This window comes from Syzygium oleosum, unplaced genomic scaffold, assembly GCF_021117445.2.
Source record: "Syzygium oleosum isolate NSW1041296 unplaced genomic scaffold, Sole_v2.1 Sole_v2.06, whole genome shotgun sequence".
In the NCBI taxonomy this organism is placed as follows: Eukaryota; Viridiplantae; Streptophyta; class Magnoliopsida; order Myrtales; family Myrtaceae; genus Syzygium; species Syzygium oleosum.
The window spans coordinates 649,873-667,664 of NW_026607490.1; the positions used below are offsets into that span (position 1 = coordinate 649,873).

General features: G+C 41.2%; 2 protein-coding genes and 1 pseudogene across 3 annotated transcripts; 1 reads left to right on the top strand and 2 right to left on the bottom strand.

The window, feature by feature from the left end:
* The first annotated feature begins 1,310 nt into the window (after positions 1–1,310).
* Positions 1,311–4,225, top strand: LOC115668037 (amino acid permease 4-like). 2 transcript variants are annotated; one of them, XM_030589545.2, is made up of 7 exons: positions 1,311–1,478; positions 1,652–1,790; positions 2,010–2,243; positions 2,417–2,510; positions 2,641–2,855; positions 2,967–3,106; positions 3,287–4,225. In XM_030589545.2, the coding sequence occupies exons 2-7, from the start codon at positions 1,652–1,654 to the stop codon at positions 3,938–3,940; spliced, it is 1,476 nt and encodes a 491-aa protein (XP_030445405.2). In that variant the 5' UTR covers positions 1,311–1,478; the 3' UTR covers positions 3,941–4,225. The 2 variants fall into 2 exon arrangements, with proteins under 2 accessions (XP_030445405.2, XP_056168508.1); XM_056312533.1 differs by having other exon boundaries at positions 1,311–1,410.
* A 1,950-nt stretch (positions 4,226–6,175) lies between these two features.
* On the bottom strand, positions 6,176–14,424 carry LOC115666907 (auxilin-related protein 1-like; annotated as a pseudogene).
* A 1,105-nt stretch (positions 14,425–15,529) lies between these two features.
* Positions 15,530–15,906, bottom strand: LOC130138431 (auxilin-related protein 2-like). The gene has a single exon (XM_056312536.1). The coding sequence runs from the start codon at positions 15,813–15,815 to the stop codon at positions 15,549–15,551; it is 267 nt and encodes an 88-aa protein (XP_056168511.1). The 5' UTR covers positions 15,816–15,906; the 3' UTR covers positions 15,530–15,548.
* Between the last annotated feature and the right edge of the window lie 1,886 nt (positions 15,907–17,792).

Below are 17,792 nucleotides of genomic sequence, written 5' to 3' on the forward strand. Positions count from 1 at the left end.
GCAATCATGTTTGGATGGAGAGAAACAGACTGATGGAAAGACTACGAAAGATTAGGAAGAATTGATCGAGTAAATTTTTTATGTACATTTTAATTCTTGGAGGGATTCGTACGGATTTTCATATAAACAAACAAATTTATTCTTCTTGCTCACTTGTTCTCCTATTTTACATCTATTTAGAAATACATAGAAGCATATTTATGTCGTAATGCATTCTTTCCCTTTTCTTTTCCCTTGCTAGCATCCAAATAAATATTATAACTCAATTACCTCAGATTCCTTCTCTTCTTTATCCTCATAATCATTTAAATCACTTCTTTTCCTTCCTAACCATCACATCCAAAACGAGTGTAAATGTACAATATGGTGTTCGATAATATTTAATTAGCTCTTTCTTTTTATGCATGGATATCTTTCTTTCTTTTTTTACAAGACATCATAATATAATGAAAATGACTTAGTAAATAAGCTCTAGTAAATTTAGAGCAAATGCAAAAATTTTCTTGTTCTGAGTTAGAGAGAGAGAGAGAGAGAGAGAGAGAGAGAGAGAGAGAGAGAGAGAGAGAGAGAGAGAGAGTTGACTGAAATAGGAAGAGTGGGATTGAAGAGGTGGATGGGCCCGTTTGGGAAGGTCTGTGATTTGGGTGGATCGTTGCCGTACTCGTTGGGCGTCACGTGGGGTTTTTTTTTTTTTTTTTTAATTTTTCATTTGCCGTCTTTTCATTTGTTTTTCAAAGTTCTTTTTTATGATAAAAATGCAACTCATGGTCCTCCTCTTCAATTTTATAAACAGAATGCAGAGATTAAGAAATTCTAGCAAATTTTATTTCCCATTATTATTCAATGAGCGGCCGACCTTGCGGACGAATATCCACTCACTCGTATATTTGTGTAAAATCTAATTCAATGGCAGTATACTTACAAACTAGCAGTAAAATAGCTATTTAACGTCCTTTTTTCTTCCGTGGTTGGTGAGGAAAAAATATTATGAAAATAATTTCTTTAACAGACAAATTCAACCATCAATATAATAGAAATTATTATATGCACCGGGTTCATGTGAGTTCAATATTCAAATATCTTGGATCAAATGGATTTCATAAATATCACGTTTGCAATAAAATCACATAATCGAGTGGTACTATATTAATCTTATATATGCAAAGCATCTAGTAACTTTTTGGAAAATGTACAAACCATCATGTCTTGAACTTTGGTTTAACACTATTCCAGTATCTTCCATGTAGCCAACTCCCCACATTATAAATACACACACTTCAATCCCTCCTCTCCCACCATTGTGAGTTCTAACCTCTCTGTCCCAACTATTCTTCCATTATTCACTTTCTTGCCACCCCCATCTCTCTCTCTCCCTCACAGAGTGTGTGTTTTGAGCCCTTCGGTTTTTAGGTAGGTGCACAAAACACAAAGCAAACTCAGTTTCAAAGAAGCACACTCTATCCACTGATTTTGATTCGGTTAGTGTTAATTAAACTTTCCAGTAGAACTAGATACCACCCAGAATGAAACAACATGGCCTCTGATTGATGAATAAATTTGAAGTTGTTATCATTTGGCAAGACAGAATTTAGTTTCCACACACACGACTTACTAACACTTGCTATTTCCTTCTTTTTTTGGGACATTAAAGATGGGTGAGAGCGCCGCCACCAAGAACAACAAAAACCACCACCACCACCAAGTTTGTGACTTCTCCATGGACATGCTTCCTCAGACTGTCTCCAAATGCTTCGACTCCTTTGACGACGACGGCCACCTCAAACGCACCGGTAATCAACCTTATCTTCTTTCTATATATTGTCTGATTCCTTTCTACTTGTTCACTACAGGTTTGATACATCAGCCATGCGATCTGTACTAGGAATAACAGTTTAATATGCTTTATCCAAGTGTTATTCCTCACAAATCACTGGAAAAACTAACTTGAGAGACAATGAAAACTTTCCAAATGTAAAGAGTTGATCGGATTTTTTCGGTTGACTGATCAGGGACCTTATGGACAGCGAGTGCGCACATAATAACAGCTGTGATAGGATCGGGAGTGCTTTCGCTAGCTTGGGCCATTGCTCAGCTGGGTTGGATTGCTGGCCCTGCTGTGATGTTCTTGTTCTCCTTTGTGAGCTTCTACACCTCTTGCCTCCTCTCTGATTGTTACCGTGCCGGCAACCCTGTCTCCGGCAAGCGTAACTACACTTACATGGACTCTGTTTGCTCGATTCTCGGTATGAATTAATATATTGTCGCTTCTCATTATTTGACTCCTGCATTTTGCTTAAATTTCCCATTACCTTATGTCTCCAAATGTATAGCAAAATGAGTAGCCTGACTTTTAATTAGGTGATAATAGTAACTCTACATTCTTAGATTATTAACATGTTCAAGGTATTATTCTCAGGTGGAGCAAAGGTAAAAGCATGTGGTTTTATTCAATATTTCAACCTATTCGGAATCGCCATCGGCTATACCATTGCAGCATCTATCAGCATGATGTGAGTACAACTCACTGTTCCCAAACTCTCATTGTTCCCAAACTCAGATCACAATGAACTTACAATTCTACTGTTACCTATATAACCTGGCTGATTCAATTTTATATTTGTTCCCTCTTTCCGATGAAAGGGCAATAAAACGTTCAAATTGCTTCCGCGAGAGTAACAGGGAGAACCCGTGCCATATGTCGAGCACTCCGTACATGATCATGTTCGGCATCACAGAGATTCTGCTGTCCCAGATTCCAGATTTTGATCAAATATGGTGGCTTTCTATTGTGGCTGCTGTCATGTCCTTCACTTACTCTTCGATTGGTCTTGGCCTGGGAATTGCCCAAGTTGCAGGTACAGATTTCTTCTTTTCTCCGGACAGATGGCCAAGAAATTTCAAGAGATAATTTTATCAATATCTTAAATAAGAAGTTGATTCCAGCAATTTCTTTTCTTGATGAGCAGCTAGTGGAAGTTTCAAGGGTAGTCTTACAGGAATAAGCATTGGAGCTGTGACCGAAACCCAAAAGATATGGAGGAGTTTCCAAGCTCTTGGAGATATTGCCTTTGCGTACTCATTTTCTGTCATCCTTATTGAAATTCAGGTACTTAAACGTAATTCCATCCGTTCAAGAACTAAGGAAATGCTTAAGAGTAGATAAAACACAATGGAAGTACCTTTCTTTTTCCTGTTAACTAAAAAATTCAAGCAAAAATTTGTGACGGCTAAGCTGGAAAGTTAAGTCATGAATGCCATAAGCTCAAGAAAATTGCATCTTTGGCAGGACACCATCAGATCCCCACCATCGGAAGCAAAGACCATGAAGAAGGCTACTTTTCTGAGCACGGCAGTGACAACGACTTTCTACATGCTCTGTGGCTGCATGGGCTATGCTGCTTTCGGTGACGCGGCTCCAGGAAATCTTCTGACCGGCTTCGGTTTCTACAACCCATTCTGGCTTCTTGATATTGCCAATGCTGCTATTGTGATCCATCTTGTTGGAGCATACCAAGTGTTCTGCCAGCCGATTTTTGCCTTCGTCGAGAAACAGGCCGCCCAGAGATGGCCTGATAATGAGTTCATCGCCAAAGAGATAAAGATCCCGGTACCAGGCTTGGACCAATACAACATGAACCTCTTTAGGCTTGTTTGGAGGACGATTTTCGTGATCTTGACCACGGTGATATCGATGCTACTCCCTTTCTTCAACGATGTCGTGGGGATCCTTGGTGCCTTGGGATTTTGGCCTCTAACGGTCTATTTTCCCGTCGAGATGTATATTAAACAGAAACAAATTCCCAAATGGAGCACCAGATGGGTATGCCTCCAAATGCTGAGCATGGCCTGTCTTGTGATATCGATCATGGCAGCTGCGGGTTCGATCGCAGGAGTTATGCTTGACCTTAAGAGTTATCGGCCATTCAAGATGAGCTACTAAAAAAATGCACGGACATTTAGTTGATCGGCCATTTAAGAAGAAAAAACTAACATCATTGAAGTTTCGAGTTTCATTGTGCACAATTCCTTAAGTGGGTGGTGCTGGTGTGGTTTGCATCTTTGTCTTGGTCTAGTTTGTTTTCTTGAAAAGTTCCTGTTTGGAAGAGAAGGAAGGAACTTGTACGCAAAAAGTGTGGAATCCTCAACATAAATCTCTTTTCTTCTCAATTTGCTTGTTAGTGTAAAAATCTTGCTATGGCGAGGGTGAGAAAACACTCATCAATATCACTTTGTCATAACATGTCCTATCCGACAGTCGACGACACCCATGATATCGATGATTAGCCAAACCAACCTCTTCGCGAGTTTCTAATAAACAGCGAAGCAATAAAGCATGTGAATTGAAACTTACATTCCTTTGTGTGATTTTGATCTCCAAAGACAAGCATTTGTTTACAACAACAAAAATACCGAAAATGTGCTGCTAAAAGTGGGGATGTTCATGTTTGCTGCATTAGAAATTTCCTAATTAGTTAAACAAGCTTTGGAACATGGCAAGACATCAATGTCTTCCTACTCTTCTGTCTGATCGATCCTCCTCCGGCTTCCAATTGTATGCATAATCCTGCTTTCCCTTTTGACATTAGCCCTGACAAATGATTTGGCATTACATTTTCACTTTCACTCGTTACAATTTTTCTAGGTTTTATTACATTTCTAATTATTATGTGGCATACATGTCGAATGGACAGTTCTGCTTAGATGGAAACTTCCCGGAATGGCTCTGACCCTTAGGTATTCTCATCCGTGCGGGGGTAGGTGCTTGACATAAACAGTCACCTAACGAGGAAAATAAGAAAATCCGAACTGAAAAAAAATCAAAGAAACGGGAGAAAAACAAGATCTCGAGGAAAGCTGGCATGATCAGTCCGTGTTAACCGACATCGATATCTGGGTAACTTCAATCCTATCAAAGTAGGGCCACCACCTTTCATGACCACATTTAAACCTTCATGCAACTTTTTCTACACGTCCTCTCTCCAACGTACAATTCGGCATAGAATTGACATTTCAGATCCTGAACGCACCCTCCTTATTCCCAGCAATATCTTTCCCTACCAGAGAGACAGACAGCGACTTTCACTTGTTGGAAAAGACATCAAGTCCTCAAAAGATGCTCTGCTCATTACTCAAAGATTTTCATGAGAACCCGCACAAAAAAAAAAATGGTTTGCCATGCATGAAGAAGTGAACCTCGGTCCTGAGTCCACGAAGGTTTCATTTGAGCTGGAGAATACAAAAAGCTGAAAGCTAAAAGGCAGAATCAAAAGGGGGTCCAAATAATTGAAAATGAACGGTCACTCCAAATCACAGGAAAATTTGAATGGATTAAACTAGGAAATGTCAAAGGCAAATAACATGCTGAGCACTGTTTCGGTGCTTTAATCAGGAAGCAGCTAACGTGGAAGATAACACTCAACAGGGACTATAAGTAGAAATGATTTTTAGGGAGAGTACACATTCAAATGATGGGATTTTTGGATGCTCCATCAGAACCACCAAAGGTGCTGCTTCATGTTTATTCCTTTTTTCATCATGACCTGAGGCCAGTAACGTTAAAAATCATATAGTAGTGGAGGTATCATGAGCATCTGGTCCACCTGGACATGGTTCTTCCTCACATACAAAAAAAGAATCCTTATAGGTACTTCGTTTGAATTACTTAGTCTAGATAACAGGGTAAAGTGGACAGACACTTAAACTGCACAGCATAAGCAGCTGTTCCATAAGTTCTTTTCATCATCTTCTTTCTGCTCCTAATTCAAATTCTCCAAAATGGAGATCAAAAGGTGAAAATCATGGAAGCAGAAGGCAAGATCTACCACTACCCAGATGACGTGATATAGTGCATTTATGGACAGATGTCCTTGTAGATATAAAAATTCACATATTTGTTAATTTAAAGGGAAAACTATCCAAATACCTAGTAAAATTACTAAACCATCGGCCAAAGGAGAGTTGCTTATTTAAGTAGAAAGATCACAACCGTTTAAATAAGAGGCTCGGCAGCATCTCCGCTTTCTTTACTTTTTGGTTTGGAAGGGAAACCTTAGATCTCGAGCAATGATGAAATAAGTGACCTTATAGGAAGAAAATGACTGTTATGATAGCGCAATGACGCCTATAAATACACTGCCGGAGGTGTTATGTTCATAATCGAACTAGAACTGTCCACTAAATAAAGACATTTCTTCTATATAGAGATGTGCTGAGCAATCATAGAGTTCAATACAGATGAGAGGTTATACGCTCAATAAATGGAGCTATATCACAACCCAAGAGGGAAAAAATCACCAAAAAGAAAAGAGTCTTCCCATTCTCAACGAGAAGCAGATCTAGTAAGAGTTTTCCATAAATGGAATCAACACATGCTATTCTACAAAGACACAACATTCCAACCAATAACACAATAGCCTTCAACTTCTTTTACCTCGAGAGAGACTCAATTGTGGCAAGCGACGATGTTCTGCAACTCTTGGGAGAAATCAACTGGATTGTGTGTATCTATGCTTTGTCTGCACACGTGCACAGTACATTTCATCAAGAAGACGTGCTATCATTCTTCTGTAAGGAGCAGACTAGCATTCCACCAAAAATATGACATGGTTGCCGACAATGCAGCGTTGAGGAGGCAACATGACTCCAGGAATTCAAAAGAGCTCCTCAGAATTGAATTTGTTCCAAGCTTCCTGTAGCATTATTAAAACAACGATATCAGTAACAAGTTATCCCTCAAACAAGAATTCTTCATTTGACTTGTGACTGGTTCCTTCACCTTTCAACAAATTACTTGCTACATAGTAGCACTAAGGCGACCCACATTTACAAATATGGCCTGAAAATTTACAGTGATAGAATGCCAAAGACCAACAGAGAAATGACCAATTAGGAAAATTTGATATCCCAAATACCTTAAGGAGGTCAAACACTTTTTCAGCAACGTATTTCTGCTGAAGATTGACACCTTTCAGCTGCACTTTATCAGGATGAATGCACAAGGTTGCTTTCTTATAGACCTTCTTCACTGCTGCACCAGTTATCAAATCTGTCAAAGAAACAGGCTGCCAACCACATTCAGGCCAGAGCACCTACCACAAATCACAAAAAGAAATATCAGCCACTGCAAAATACAAATCAATGACTAAAAATCCATCACCGAAAGCAAATAATATCTGTCACTGACTAATATTTTCAAACCAAAGTTTTCCATTCAGTAAACGGCAATAACCATCATAAGTTAAGAAAGGGAAACAAGTATTAAGACATACATATTGCAAAGTTGAAAGCAGAGCCGGTAGGTTCCCCTCTTTGCCAGCAGCCCAACGCTTAATCTCCACATCCAATGTTTCGGCAATTCTCTGAAAATCATCCAAAACAATATTAAAGAGAGAATTCACCAATTTGTAATTTTGACCAAGAATCAATGTAATTAAAGAACTAATGCGAGATGAACATGAATAAATAGAGGAAATATGCAATCCGTATACAGTGACAATCAACAAAAACTATCAATTCAAAAAATCAAAACAAGCTTAAGACTTATTATGGCATCTGCATTCAAATTTACTATTTCATGCCCTTCGTCTTCTAAACCATGTGGGACACAGCATTGGATAAAAGCATCCTCACTTTTCCCCAGTTTAGCAGGGGGCAAAGACCTTGACAGTAAGTGCATTCTTCAAGCCATGGAAAGTACACACTGAGCCTTTGTTATTCATCAGATAAAAGACGATTCATAAGAAGCCATTTGCTGTTTACTTTTCCCCAAAGAGAAAAAAGAGATTCTGGAATTCAAGGAGAAATATTCCTAGTCCAATTGCAGAAAATCCTTTAAAAATGTCAAAAAGAAGAAATTAACAAAGCAAAACCTAGAGAGAAACGCCAAGTTCAACTTCAAACGACAAAATCCAACAAAATCCAAAAGGCACACAAATTGATAACCTATGTTATGATCTCCTCTGAAGGAGTCTAATTGGTGTACCACCAGCGGCGGCGCAGCGCAGTTCAGAATGAGATGCTTCTTATATCTTCCTTTTTACCTCGCTCCTATCTATTAGGGCACTGCAGAATCATTTCCAGAATTTTGCATACGAGGGATTAAACATCGGTTGCAATGGAGAAAAAGTTTTTGTTTTCAATTGTCATATCTATGAGTGATCGGTCTCAAAGAGTGGCAAAAGCAAGAGATTGATGATGGAGAAAGTTGCAGATTGGTGAAAGATTTACTGATGGCGGAAGTGAGTTTGTGGTACAGCATTAACAGGCAGTCGTTTTCAGCCCTTCTTATGGGAGTTTAAAGCCTGAACTAACATTCAAAATCAATTTAAGACTGCAACATAGAAATTCAAGGATTAGCCCAGCTTTATGACAAGCCATACCCAATAGTCATTACACTTGCAGAATCCTGATAAGTTAGGTGACAGCAACAAACTTTAGCAATAAAAGTAAAGCAATCAAGACTTGAATATATGTCTTTCTGCACCTAAGCCACAAGCTCAATACTCAAAAGTAGCGCAGACGCATAAAAAGAAACTTAAACATAAGGAAATCACAACAGCTTCTTACATGTCTCTCGGCCTGCTCCCTTTGAACGTGAAGATCCCGCTGGTTCTTCTCAGCCAGAGCTTTTGCCTAAATAGGATAGACAAGACATAAATCTAAGAGAGAGATCCACAATAATCAAACCAGTTCAAATAAGGCTAAATTTTCAGCATCCATCATTCACAGAGATTAACAAAATGTCCCCTTAGAAAGCATATACCGCTTGTTCTTGTGCCCTCTGTTGGCGCTCCAACCGAGCTCTACGTCTTTCTTCACTTTCTCCTTCAACTTCCTGGAACTCCCCCAGATGATGCTACTCCTTTTGGTTAACAGAGGGAGTAAAAGTTCAGTAAACAATTAATATTTAGAGTTAATAAAGCTTTATCTCTCTGCAAAGTTCATGCATGCTACCTCAAAAAATTAAAGAAAGATCGTCGACAATATTTGTAGTTGATTAGGCTTTTCTCGTGCTTGATGAAGTAGATTCAGATGTCTTGGCCACATCAGGCCCCTTTCTGCTTTGTGACTGTTTCAAAGAAAGGATCCTGGGTCATCAAAAATTAGGATTAGAAATCATTTTTTTACCGCCATTGTAAGGTCAAAAAATCCAGCAACTCAGCTATAAGTTCAAATACTCACTGCAGGATTGGCCCTGGGCCGCGGAGCACTGCTTGCTCGACCCATGCTGAAAAAGGAGTCAAGATCATTATCATTCTTTTGTTGGTTGGCCCTAGCAGCCTTTTTCTCGAGCCTCCGCAGCAGCCCCTCTCTCGAGCCTCTGCAGCAGCTCTCTCCACAGCAACTCGTTCTGTTTTCATCCGTGCTTTAGTAGCCCTCCCCTTCCCTCCCTAGCCCTCGCTTCTTTGCCTCTGCAGCTACTATTTTGCCGAATTCAGCTTGTGCTCTCACCACTACTTCCCTTTGCGGCCAGTCTCGACGTTCAGCAATCGTTACAGCAGCCGTTTCAGCTCTCGCGCGATCCGCCATAGCCGCTCTCTCATTTGCCTCCCTAGGAGCTCGTTCTGCTGTCATCCGTGCTTCAGCAGCCCTCCCCCGTGCTTCCCTATCCCTTGCTTCTGCAGCAGCTCTTTCATGGGCGTCGGCTTGTGCTCTCAGCATTGCTGCCGTTTCCGCACGCTCTCGAGCTTCAGCATTCGCTTTCTCAACAGCAGCCCTTTCGGCTTTCTGGCGAGCCTCCATAGCTGCTCTGTCACGTGCCTCCGTAGTAGCCTTTTCCCTCTCAATCTCCCTTCTCTCCCTTTCCTTTTCAAGTCTCCTTTGTTCCCTCTCTTTTTCTTCTCTCTCTCTCTCTTCCTCAAGTCTCCTTCCCTCCCTATCTTCCTCTTCCTTCTCCCCCTGCAGCCTCTCCCCATCTAACTTCTCTTGCTTTTGCCGGATAGCTCTCTCGTGAGCATCCAGAAAATCCTCGTCCTTCTCGAAATGCACGGTGTCTCTACTTCTAGCAGCCTTACTACTCTCTCTTTCCCTTACCTCCATTGCATGTCTAAACTTAGCCTCTGCCCTCTCCCTGTCTGCCGCAGAAGCAGCAGCATCAGAGTCCATGCCCATTTCTTGCCGTATTTTTTTGTCTTCTGTACCAAAAAGCGATGAAGCTGCTGCTTGAAGAGCTGAAGGCAGTCCACCCACAGTACGGACGATGTCTTCTGAAAGAGCATAGTAATCGGCTGAAGGAGAGTTGTCATCACCGAAGGCATGCCTAATAAAAAGTTGAAGTGCATCTTCGTAGCTCAACTCCTCCATTTTGTAATGCTTGATTGTATACATAAATCCTCTGATATTCAAAACACTTTTGTCCCTAGTGGTAACAAGTATCCTAGTACCAGGATACAAAGAAATCGCTCCAACTAGATTTCGGATTTGGTTGCCCTTATCAACATCATCCAACACAATTAGAACTTCCTTGTTGCGAATTGTGCCTCCAATCCCGTTGATCCCTTGATCAATATTACGAATGTCGCTAGCCACTCCAGAATTAGAGATATTGGACAAGAGTTGTTCTTGCAGCTTGACTATTGCCGTTTCCTTTACATCATCAAGAAAGCAGCAATATTTTCCAAAGCGAGAACAGTGTTGATTGAAGATAATCTTGGCAAGTGTTGTTTTACCAATGTCCTCCCTCCCGTAAATTCCAATAAGCCGCACACCTTCGGAGTCGATGTCTAATAAATTGTTTATGGCTGCTCTTCGATCCTCCATTCCAACTAGATTTTTGGTCACTATTCTTCGTCTTGTCTCGAGTATTTTCACAACCTCTTCAACAACCGACTTGCTTAGATGCCCATCGCTGCCACAAAGTTGAACAGTTTGAATTGAGAAAAGGTAACAAATGTATTTTCCTTGCATGTTGACCGACCATCTACTAAGTAATCGGGTGGGAACGCGAGGTCAAAACATTTTTGGAGGGAGTCAACTTATTATGTAATTGCCAGCTAATTTCAATCTAATCATCCTAAATAATGTTAATCCAAACGCAGCCTAGTGAATTGTTCCCATGTAAGAAACTTTGATCTTATGAACGAATAACATAATCAGAATATATTATTGTTATGCTCCGAGATCGACAAAAATGAGTACGTAAACTCGTTCTGCTTTCATCCGTACTTTAGTATCCCTCCCCGTCCTTCCCTAGCCCTCGCTTCTTCGCCTCTGCAGCTACTTTTTTGCCGATTTCAGCATGTGCTCTCACCGCTGCTTCCCTTTGCGGCCAGTCTCGACGTTCAGCAATCATTACAGCAGCCGTTTCAGCTCTCACGCAAGTCGCCATAGCCGCTCTCTCATTTGCCTCCCTAGGAGCTCGTTCTGCTTTCATCCGTGGTTCAGCAGCCCTCCCCGGTGCTTCCCTATCCCTTGCTTCTGCAGCAGCTCCTTCACGGGCTTCAGCTTGTGCTCTCAGCACTGCTGCCCTTTCCGCACGCTCTCCAGCTTCAGCATGCGCTTTCTCAACAGCAGCCCTTTCGGCTTTCTGGCAAGCCTCCATAGCTGCTCTGTAAAGTGCCTCAGCGGCTTCTCTCTCACGTGCCTCCCTAGTAGCCTTTTCCCTCTCAATCTCCCTTCTCTCCCTTTCCTTTTCAAATCTCCTTTGTTCCCTCTCTTTTTCTTCTCTCTCTCTCTCTTCCTCAAGTCTCCTTCCCTCCCTCTCTTCCTCTTCCTTCTCCCCCTGCAGCCTCTCGCGATCTACCTTCTCTTGCTTTTGCCGGATAGCTCTCTTGTGAGCATCCGGAAAATCCTCGTCCTTCTCAAGATGCACGGTTTCTCTACTTCTAGCAATCTTACTACTCTCTCTTTCCTTTACCTCCTTTGCATGCCTAAACTCAGCCTCTGCCCTCTCCCTGTCTGCCGCACATGCAGCAGCATCAGAGTTCGTACCCATTTCTTCCCGTATTTTTTTGTCTTCCGTACCAAAAACCGATGAAGCTGCTGCTTCAAGAGCTGAAGGTAGTCCACCCACATTAAGGACGACTTCTTTTGCAAGAACATAGTCATCGGCTGAAGGAGAGTTGTCACCGAAGGCATGCCTAATAAAAAGTTGAAGTGCATCTTCGTTGCTCAACTCCTCCATTTCGTAATGCCCTATTGCATACTTAAATCCAGTGTTACATAGAACGCTTTTGTCCCTAGCGGTAACAAGTATCCTAGTACCAGGACACAAAGAAATCCCTCCAACTAGATTTCGGATTTGGTCGGCCTTATCAACATCATCCAACACAATTAGAACCTCCTTGTTGCGAATTGTGCCACCAATCCTGTTGATCCCTTGATCAATATTGCGAATGTCGCTAGCCACTCCAGAATTAGAGATATTGGACAAGAGTTGTTCTTGCAGCTTGACTATTGGCGTTTCCTTTACATTATCAAGAAAGCAGCACCATTTTCCATAGCGAGGACAGTGTTGATTGAAGGTAATCTTGGCAAGTGTTGTTTTACCACTGCCCTCCCTCCCGCAAATTCCAATAAGCCGCACACCTCCGGAGTCAATGCCTAATAAATTGTTTATGGCTGCTCTTGGATCCTCCGTTCCGACTAGATTTTTGGCCACTATTCTTTGTCTTGTCTTGAGTATTTTCACAACCTCTTCAACAACCGACTTGCTTAGATGCCCATCGCTGCCACAAAGTTGAACAGTTTGAATTGAGAATAGGTAACAAATGTATTTTCCTTGCATGTTGACCGACCATCTACTAAGTAATCGGGTGGGAACGCGAGGTCAAAACATTTTTGGAGGGAGTCAACTTATTATGTGATTGCCAGCTAATTTCAATCTGATCATCCTAAATAATGTTAATCCAAACACAACCTAGTGAATTGTTCCCATGTAAGAAACTTTGATCTTATGAATGAATAACATAATCAGAATATATTATTGTTATGCTACGAGATCGACAAAAATGAGTACATAAATAAGTGCTTCTTATTTAAATATCTAACTCGTCTTCGTCGGATCTCTTTTGTAGATCAATTTCACAGACTAATCAAAAGGTAGATCCTAATCAGTCAAGTGATGGATCCAGGAATAAGAAAGAACGCCACGTAAGCAACCAATGAAAAACCAGTGTACAAAGAAGTGTTTTTGTTGTTTACCTAAATAAAAATACTAAACAGCATTATGTTTGGTAAGTTCATTTTTTGAATGTTCAAAATGTTCAAAGACACTAAAAATTTAATCACTACATTATTATTTCAGTTAAAAAAAGAATTTAAGGGGAAAATTGTCCTAAAAGTCCTAATCTTATTGTATGACGGCCAATTCGATCCTAAACCTTTGGCAATTCAGTCTTGAACCTGTTGTACGGCGGCCAATTCAATCTTAAATCTTTCAATTGTGACAATTTAATCATAAACCTTTTGACGATTTGTCAATCTGGTCCTAAACCTTTTAACAACTTGATAATTTAGTAATTTCGGATAATTTTGGCCGTAAATCTCCAAAATATTAAATTTACCTATTTCTTTTGTCGTGGAAAAGAACTTTACAAATGCGATTGCATTCAGTTCCATAATCAAGTTCTCTGGCATACATTAGGAATCTTAACATAAACATGGATCGAGTTAGTGTAAAAAAGATGAAACAAAACCAAATTTTTATACGATGAAAATTAGGTCAAAAACGAAATCATAATGATTCGATTAGGTCAGAAAAAAAAAATGGATATCTCATGATATAAAAAATTAAAAAAACAAAACTTGAGTCTTTTTATTTCAATTAAGGGAAATTGGAGTTGGAATATGATCAATGAATTCTTATTAGATCTAGCTTTCGATTGTAAAAAACAATTTTCACATGCACAGTTAAATGGTTACCCTCTATAATCCCGCGATTTTAACCCTCTGATGCCACCAACTTCTTGGAGAGCCTGCCGCCACGTCTCTGCAACCTTGGAGCTGAACTCCTGATCCATCCTTTGCTCCAAATCCATAATGTCGTCACTGTACAATGGGGTTCTCAGCTTCACATCATCAGATTTCACATAATAAAAAATGGGCAATATCACTTTCTCATTCCCATCTTCTCTAGAATTAGAGGTGTTCTGCACCATCCTTGCAAGCTCGCAGAGGCACGAGTAACTCGAAGCGTAGTTTCGGGAGAAAATGATTATGTAGAGCCTAGAGTCATCGATTGCTCGCAGAAGGTTGTTACTAATTCTTTTGCCCCATGGGATTTCTGAGTTATCGTGGAAAACGCGAATCCCGGCATCAATCAAGGCGTTGTAGAGGGTGTCGACGAATCCAAGTCGAGTATCGTACCCTCTAAAATTCAGAAACACCTCGTACTCCTCTCCCAATGGATTGCTGGTGCTCGTTCCTATCTTTGATAACGCCATACGAGCTCACTTCGCACTTAGCAAGGTCAACCCCCCTGCCCCCCTCTCTCTCTAATTGTCACACCTCGATACCTACCAAAATGGGGGAGTGACACAGCCGTTCTTCCACTCGAAGGACGCAACCTCAAACACAACCAAAGAACCAACTCCCGAAGTCCCTGTTGAAATCGCTCTCGCTCTATAGCCACTAACCGAGGAACCTGAAAAGATTAGAAATGACAGGGGTGAGCAACTACAGCTCAGTGAGTAATACATCTCTTCTAAGCAAATCGAGTAATCACTATACATGTATACAAAGCAATACCAAAATTTCAGAAGCCAAACTCAAGGTATAAAATACATATCGAATCACATAAGAGTTGTTTCATTTCAACAAAGCTTTGTACAAGTCAAAAATACTCTTTTAAATCCACCATCACAATTCAAATATCAATGGTTAAGTCCATTGATCAATCTCTATAAAAACCACATCAATGATCCATTCCATTGACTAACTTATTGCTCAATTACTGCTATGGTCACAATACAACGCTTTGTAACAAGGCGACCAAGATTCCCTCTTTGGTAAGGTCTCCACCTACAAAGCATATGGCTCGGCATAGAAGGATATCCTATATTGGTATGCATACCCAATACCCCGTCATAAATCCATTAACCATTTCATAAATTACAATATGTTTCTCAAACCATTTCATAATCCATTTCATAAATCACAATACGTTTCTGTAACCATTTCATAATCCATTTTATAAATCATGCTCATAAAGCAATACATGTACGTAAACTGTCACGGCACATTTCATAATATGTTTCTCAAATCATTCTCAAATAGCCGAAAAGTAGTGAATACTCGATCCCGCTTTATACAACAAAAATACTCTTTTAAGTTCAATAAATATTATATATCAAATCACTATTACTTCAAGGCATGAGTTTTACCAAGCCAAAGAAGAGATAGCGCCACTCACTTAGAATGCCTAAAATCAAACAACACGTAGCTACACGAGCCGAAGATCTCATAATCCTAACAATTAAAAGAGAATCGATGTCAAAACCAAGTAAAATAATATAGCTTCAAATCGGCTAAACGTCGCTTAAATGCTAACAAAACAACTCATACGCGTTAACAACTCACACACCCAAAGCGATTATTCAAGTCGTTCGAGCCTATGCAGCAGCCCTTTCTCGAGCCTCTACAGCAGCTCTCTCCACAGCAGCCCATTCTGCTTTCATCCGTGCTTCAGTAGCTCTTCCCCGTGCTTCCCTATCCCTTGCTTCTGCAGCAGCCTTCTCAGCTCTTTCCCTTGCATCTGCAGCTGCTCTTTCACAGGCTTTAGCTTGTGCTCTTAGCACTGCTACCCTTTCCGCACCCTCTCGAGCTTCCGCATTCGCTTTCTCGATAGCAGCCCTTTCAGCTTTCTGGCGAGCCTCCATAGCTGCTCTGTCACGTGCCTCAACGGCTGCTCTCTCACGTGCCTCCCTAGTAGCCTTTTCCCTCTCAATCTCCCTTCTCTCCCTCTCCTTTTCAAGTCTCCTTTGGTCCCTCTCTTTTTCTTCTCTCTCTCTCTCTCTTCCTCAAGTCTCCTTCGCTCTCTCTCTTCCTCTTCCTTCTCCCCCTCTTGCGATCTAACTTCTCTTGCTTTTCTCGGATAGCTCTCTCATGAGCATCCAGAAAACCCCGTCCTTCTCGACATGCACAGTGCTTCTACATCTAGCAATCTTAGGGCTCGTTTGGTTCGACATTAGGGAAATGCCTTTGGCAAAATGCAAAGGTCTTTGGGATAAAGGGTTTTTCCGAAATGCAAGTAATATTTGGTAAGTGTATTTTAAAATTACATTTCAAAGCAAATTTAGCCTAAATACCTTTTGGTAAAAATTATATTTTGTAAATGACTTTTACTGATATTTAAAAAAAAAAAAAGCTTGAGGTGGAGCTCAGCCAACGACCACTGCCGCCGACCAGTTCTGGTCACCGACCAGCCTCCCCTGACCTCAGGCAAAGTGGCCTGAGGTCGCGTGACCTCAAGCATCGCCTGGGTCGCACGACCCCCAGGTGACCGCGACCTCAAGCGGCGGTCACCTAGGGGTCACGTGACCCAGGCGACGCTTGAGGTTCGCCTACCCTAGGAGGCGATCGCCGGGGTTGCTCGGCCCCCAGGTGGCGGTCGCCGGGTTCATGCTAGCCCTCAGGCGGCGGTCGCCGGGCGCCAAACTTGCTGCTTGGGGAAGATGATGAACAGTGCTATGAATAGTGCGATGAACAGTAAATTTGCATTTCGAAAATGAAACTTGCTAAAGTACCTCCGGATATGCCTTGAGTTAAAGGCCTTTAGAGTCTTTTGGAAATGTAATCGCATTTTCCCAAAGTGCTCTAAAAAAATTGCCAAACGCATTTATATTTGGCCAAAGGACTTTAGAGCCCCAATGCTCATTTCAAATGCTAAACCAAACGGGGCGCCTTACTACTCTCTCTTTCCCTTGCCTCCTCTACGTGCCTAAACTTAGCCTCTGCCCTCTCCCCGTCTGCTGCAGATGCAGCAACATCAGAGTTCATACCCATGTCTTCCCACATTTTTTTTTTGTCTTTCTTACCATAAAGCAATGAACCTTTTTCTTGAAGAGCATAAGGTAGTCCACCCAGAGCAAAGACGATATCTTTTGAAAGGGAGTAGTAATCTGCTGGAGGAGAGTTGTCACCGAAGGCATGCCAACTAAAATGTTGAAGTGCATCTTCGTCACTCAACCCCTCCATTTTCGTAATGCTTGATTGTATACTTAAATCCTCTGATATTCAAAACGCTTTTGTCGCTAGTGGTAACAAGTATCCTAGTACCAGGATACAAAGAATTCACTCCGACTAGATTTTGGATTTGATTGCATTTATCAACATCATCCAACACATTTGGAACCTCCTTGTTGCAAATTGTTTCTTCAATCGCTTTGATCCCATCATCACTGTTAACAATGTTGCGAGGCACTCTAGAATTAGAGACATCGGACAATAATTATTTTTGCAACTTGACTAAGCCCTTGGTTTTTGCCTTTTCCCTTACGTCATCAAGAAAGTTGCAGTATTTCGCAAAGCGAGGACATAATTGGTTGAAGATTATTTTGGCAAGTGTTGTTTTACCAATGCCCTCCCTCCCACAAATTCCAATAAGCCGCACACCTCCGGAGTCGATGCCTAATAAATTGTTTATGGCTGCTATTTGATCCTCCATTCCGACTCGATTTTCGATCACTATTCTTTGTCTTGTCTCGAGTCTTTTCACAACCTCTTCAACAACCGACTTGCTTAGATGCCCATCGCTGCCACAAAGTCGAACAGTTTGAATTGAGAAAAGGTGACGAATGTATTTTCCTTGCATGTTGACCGACCATCTACAAAGTAATCGGGTGGGAACGCGAGGT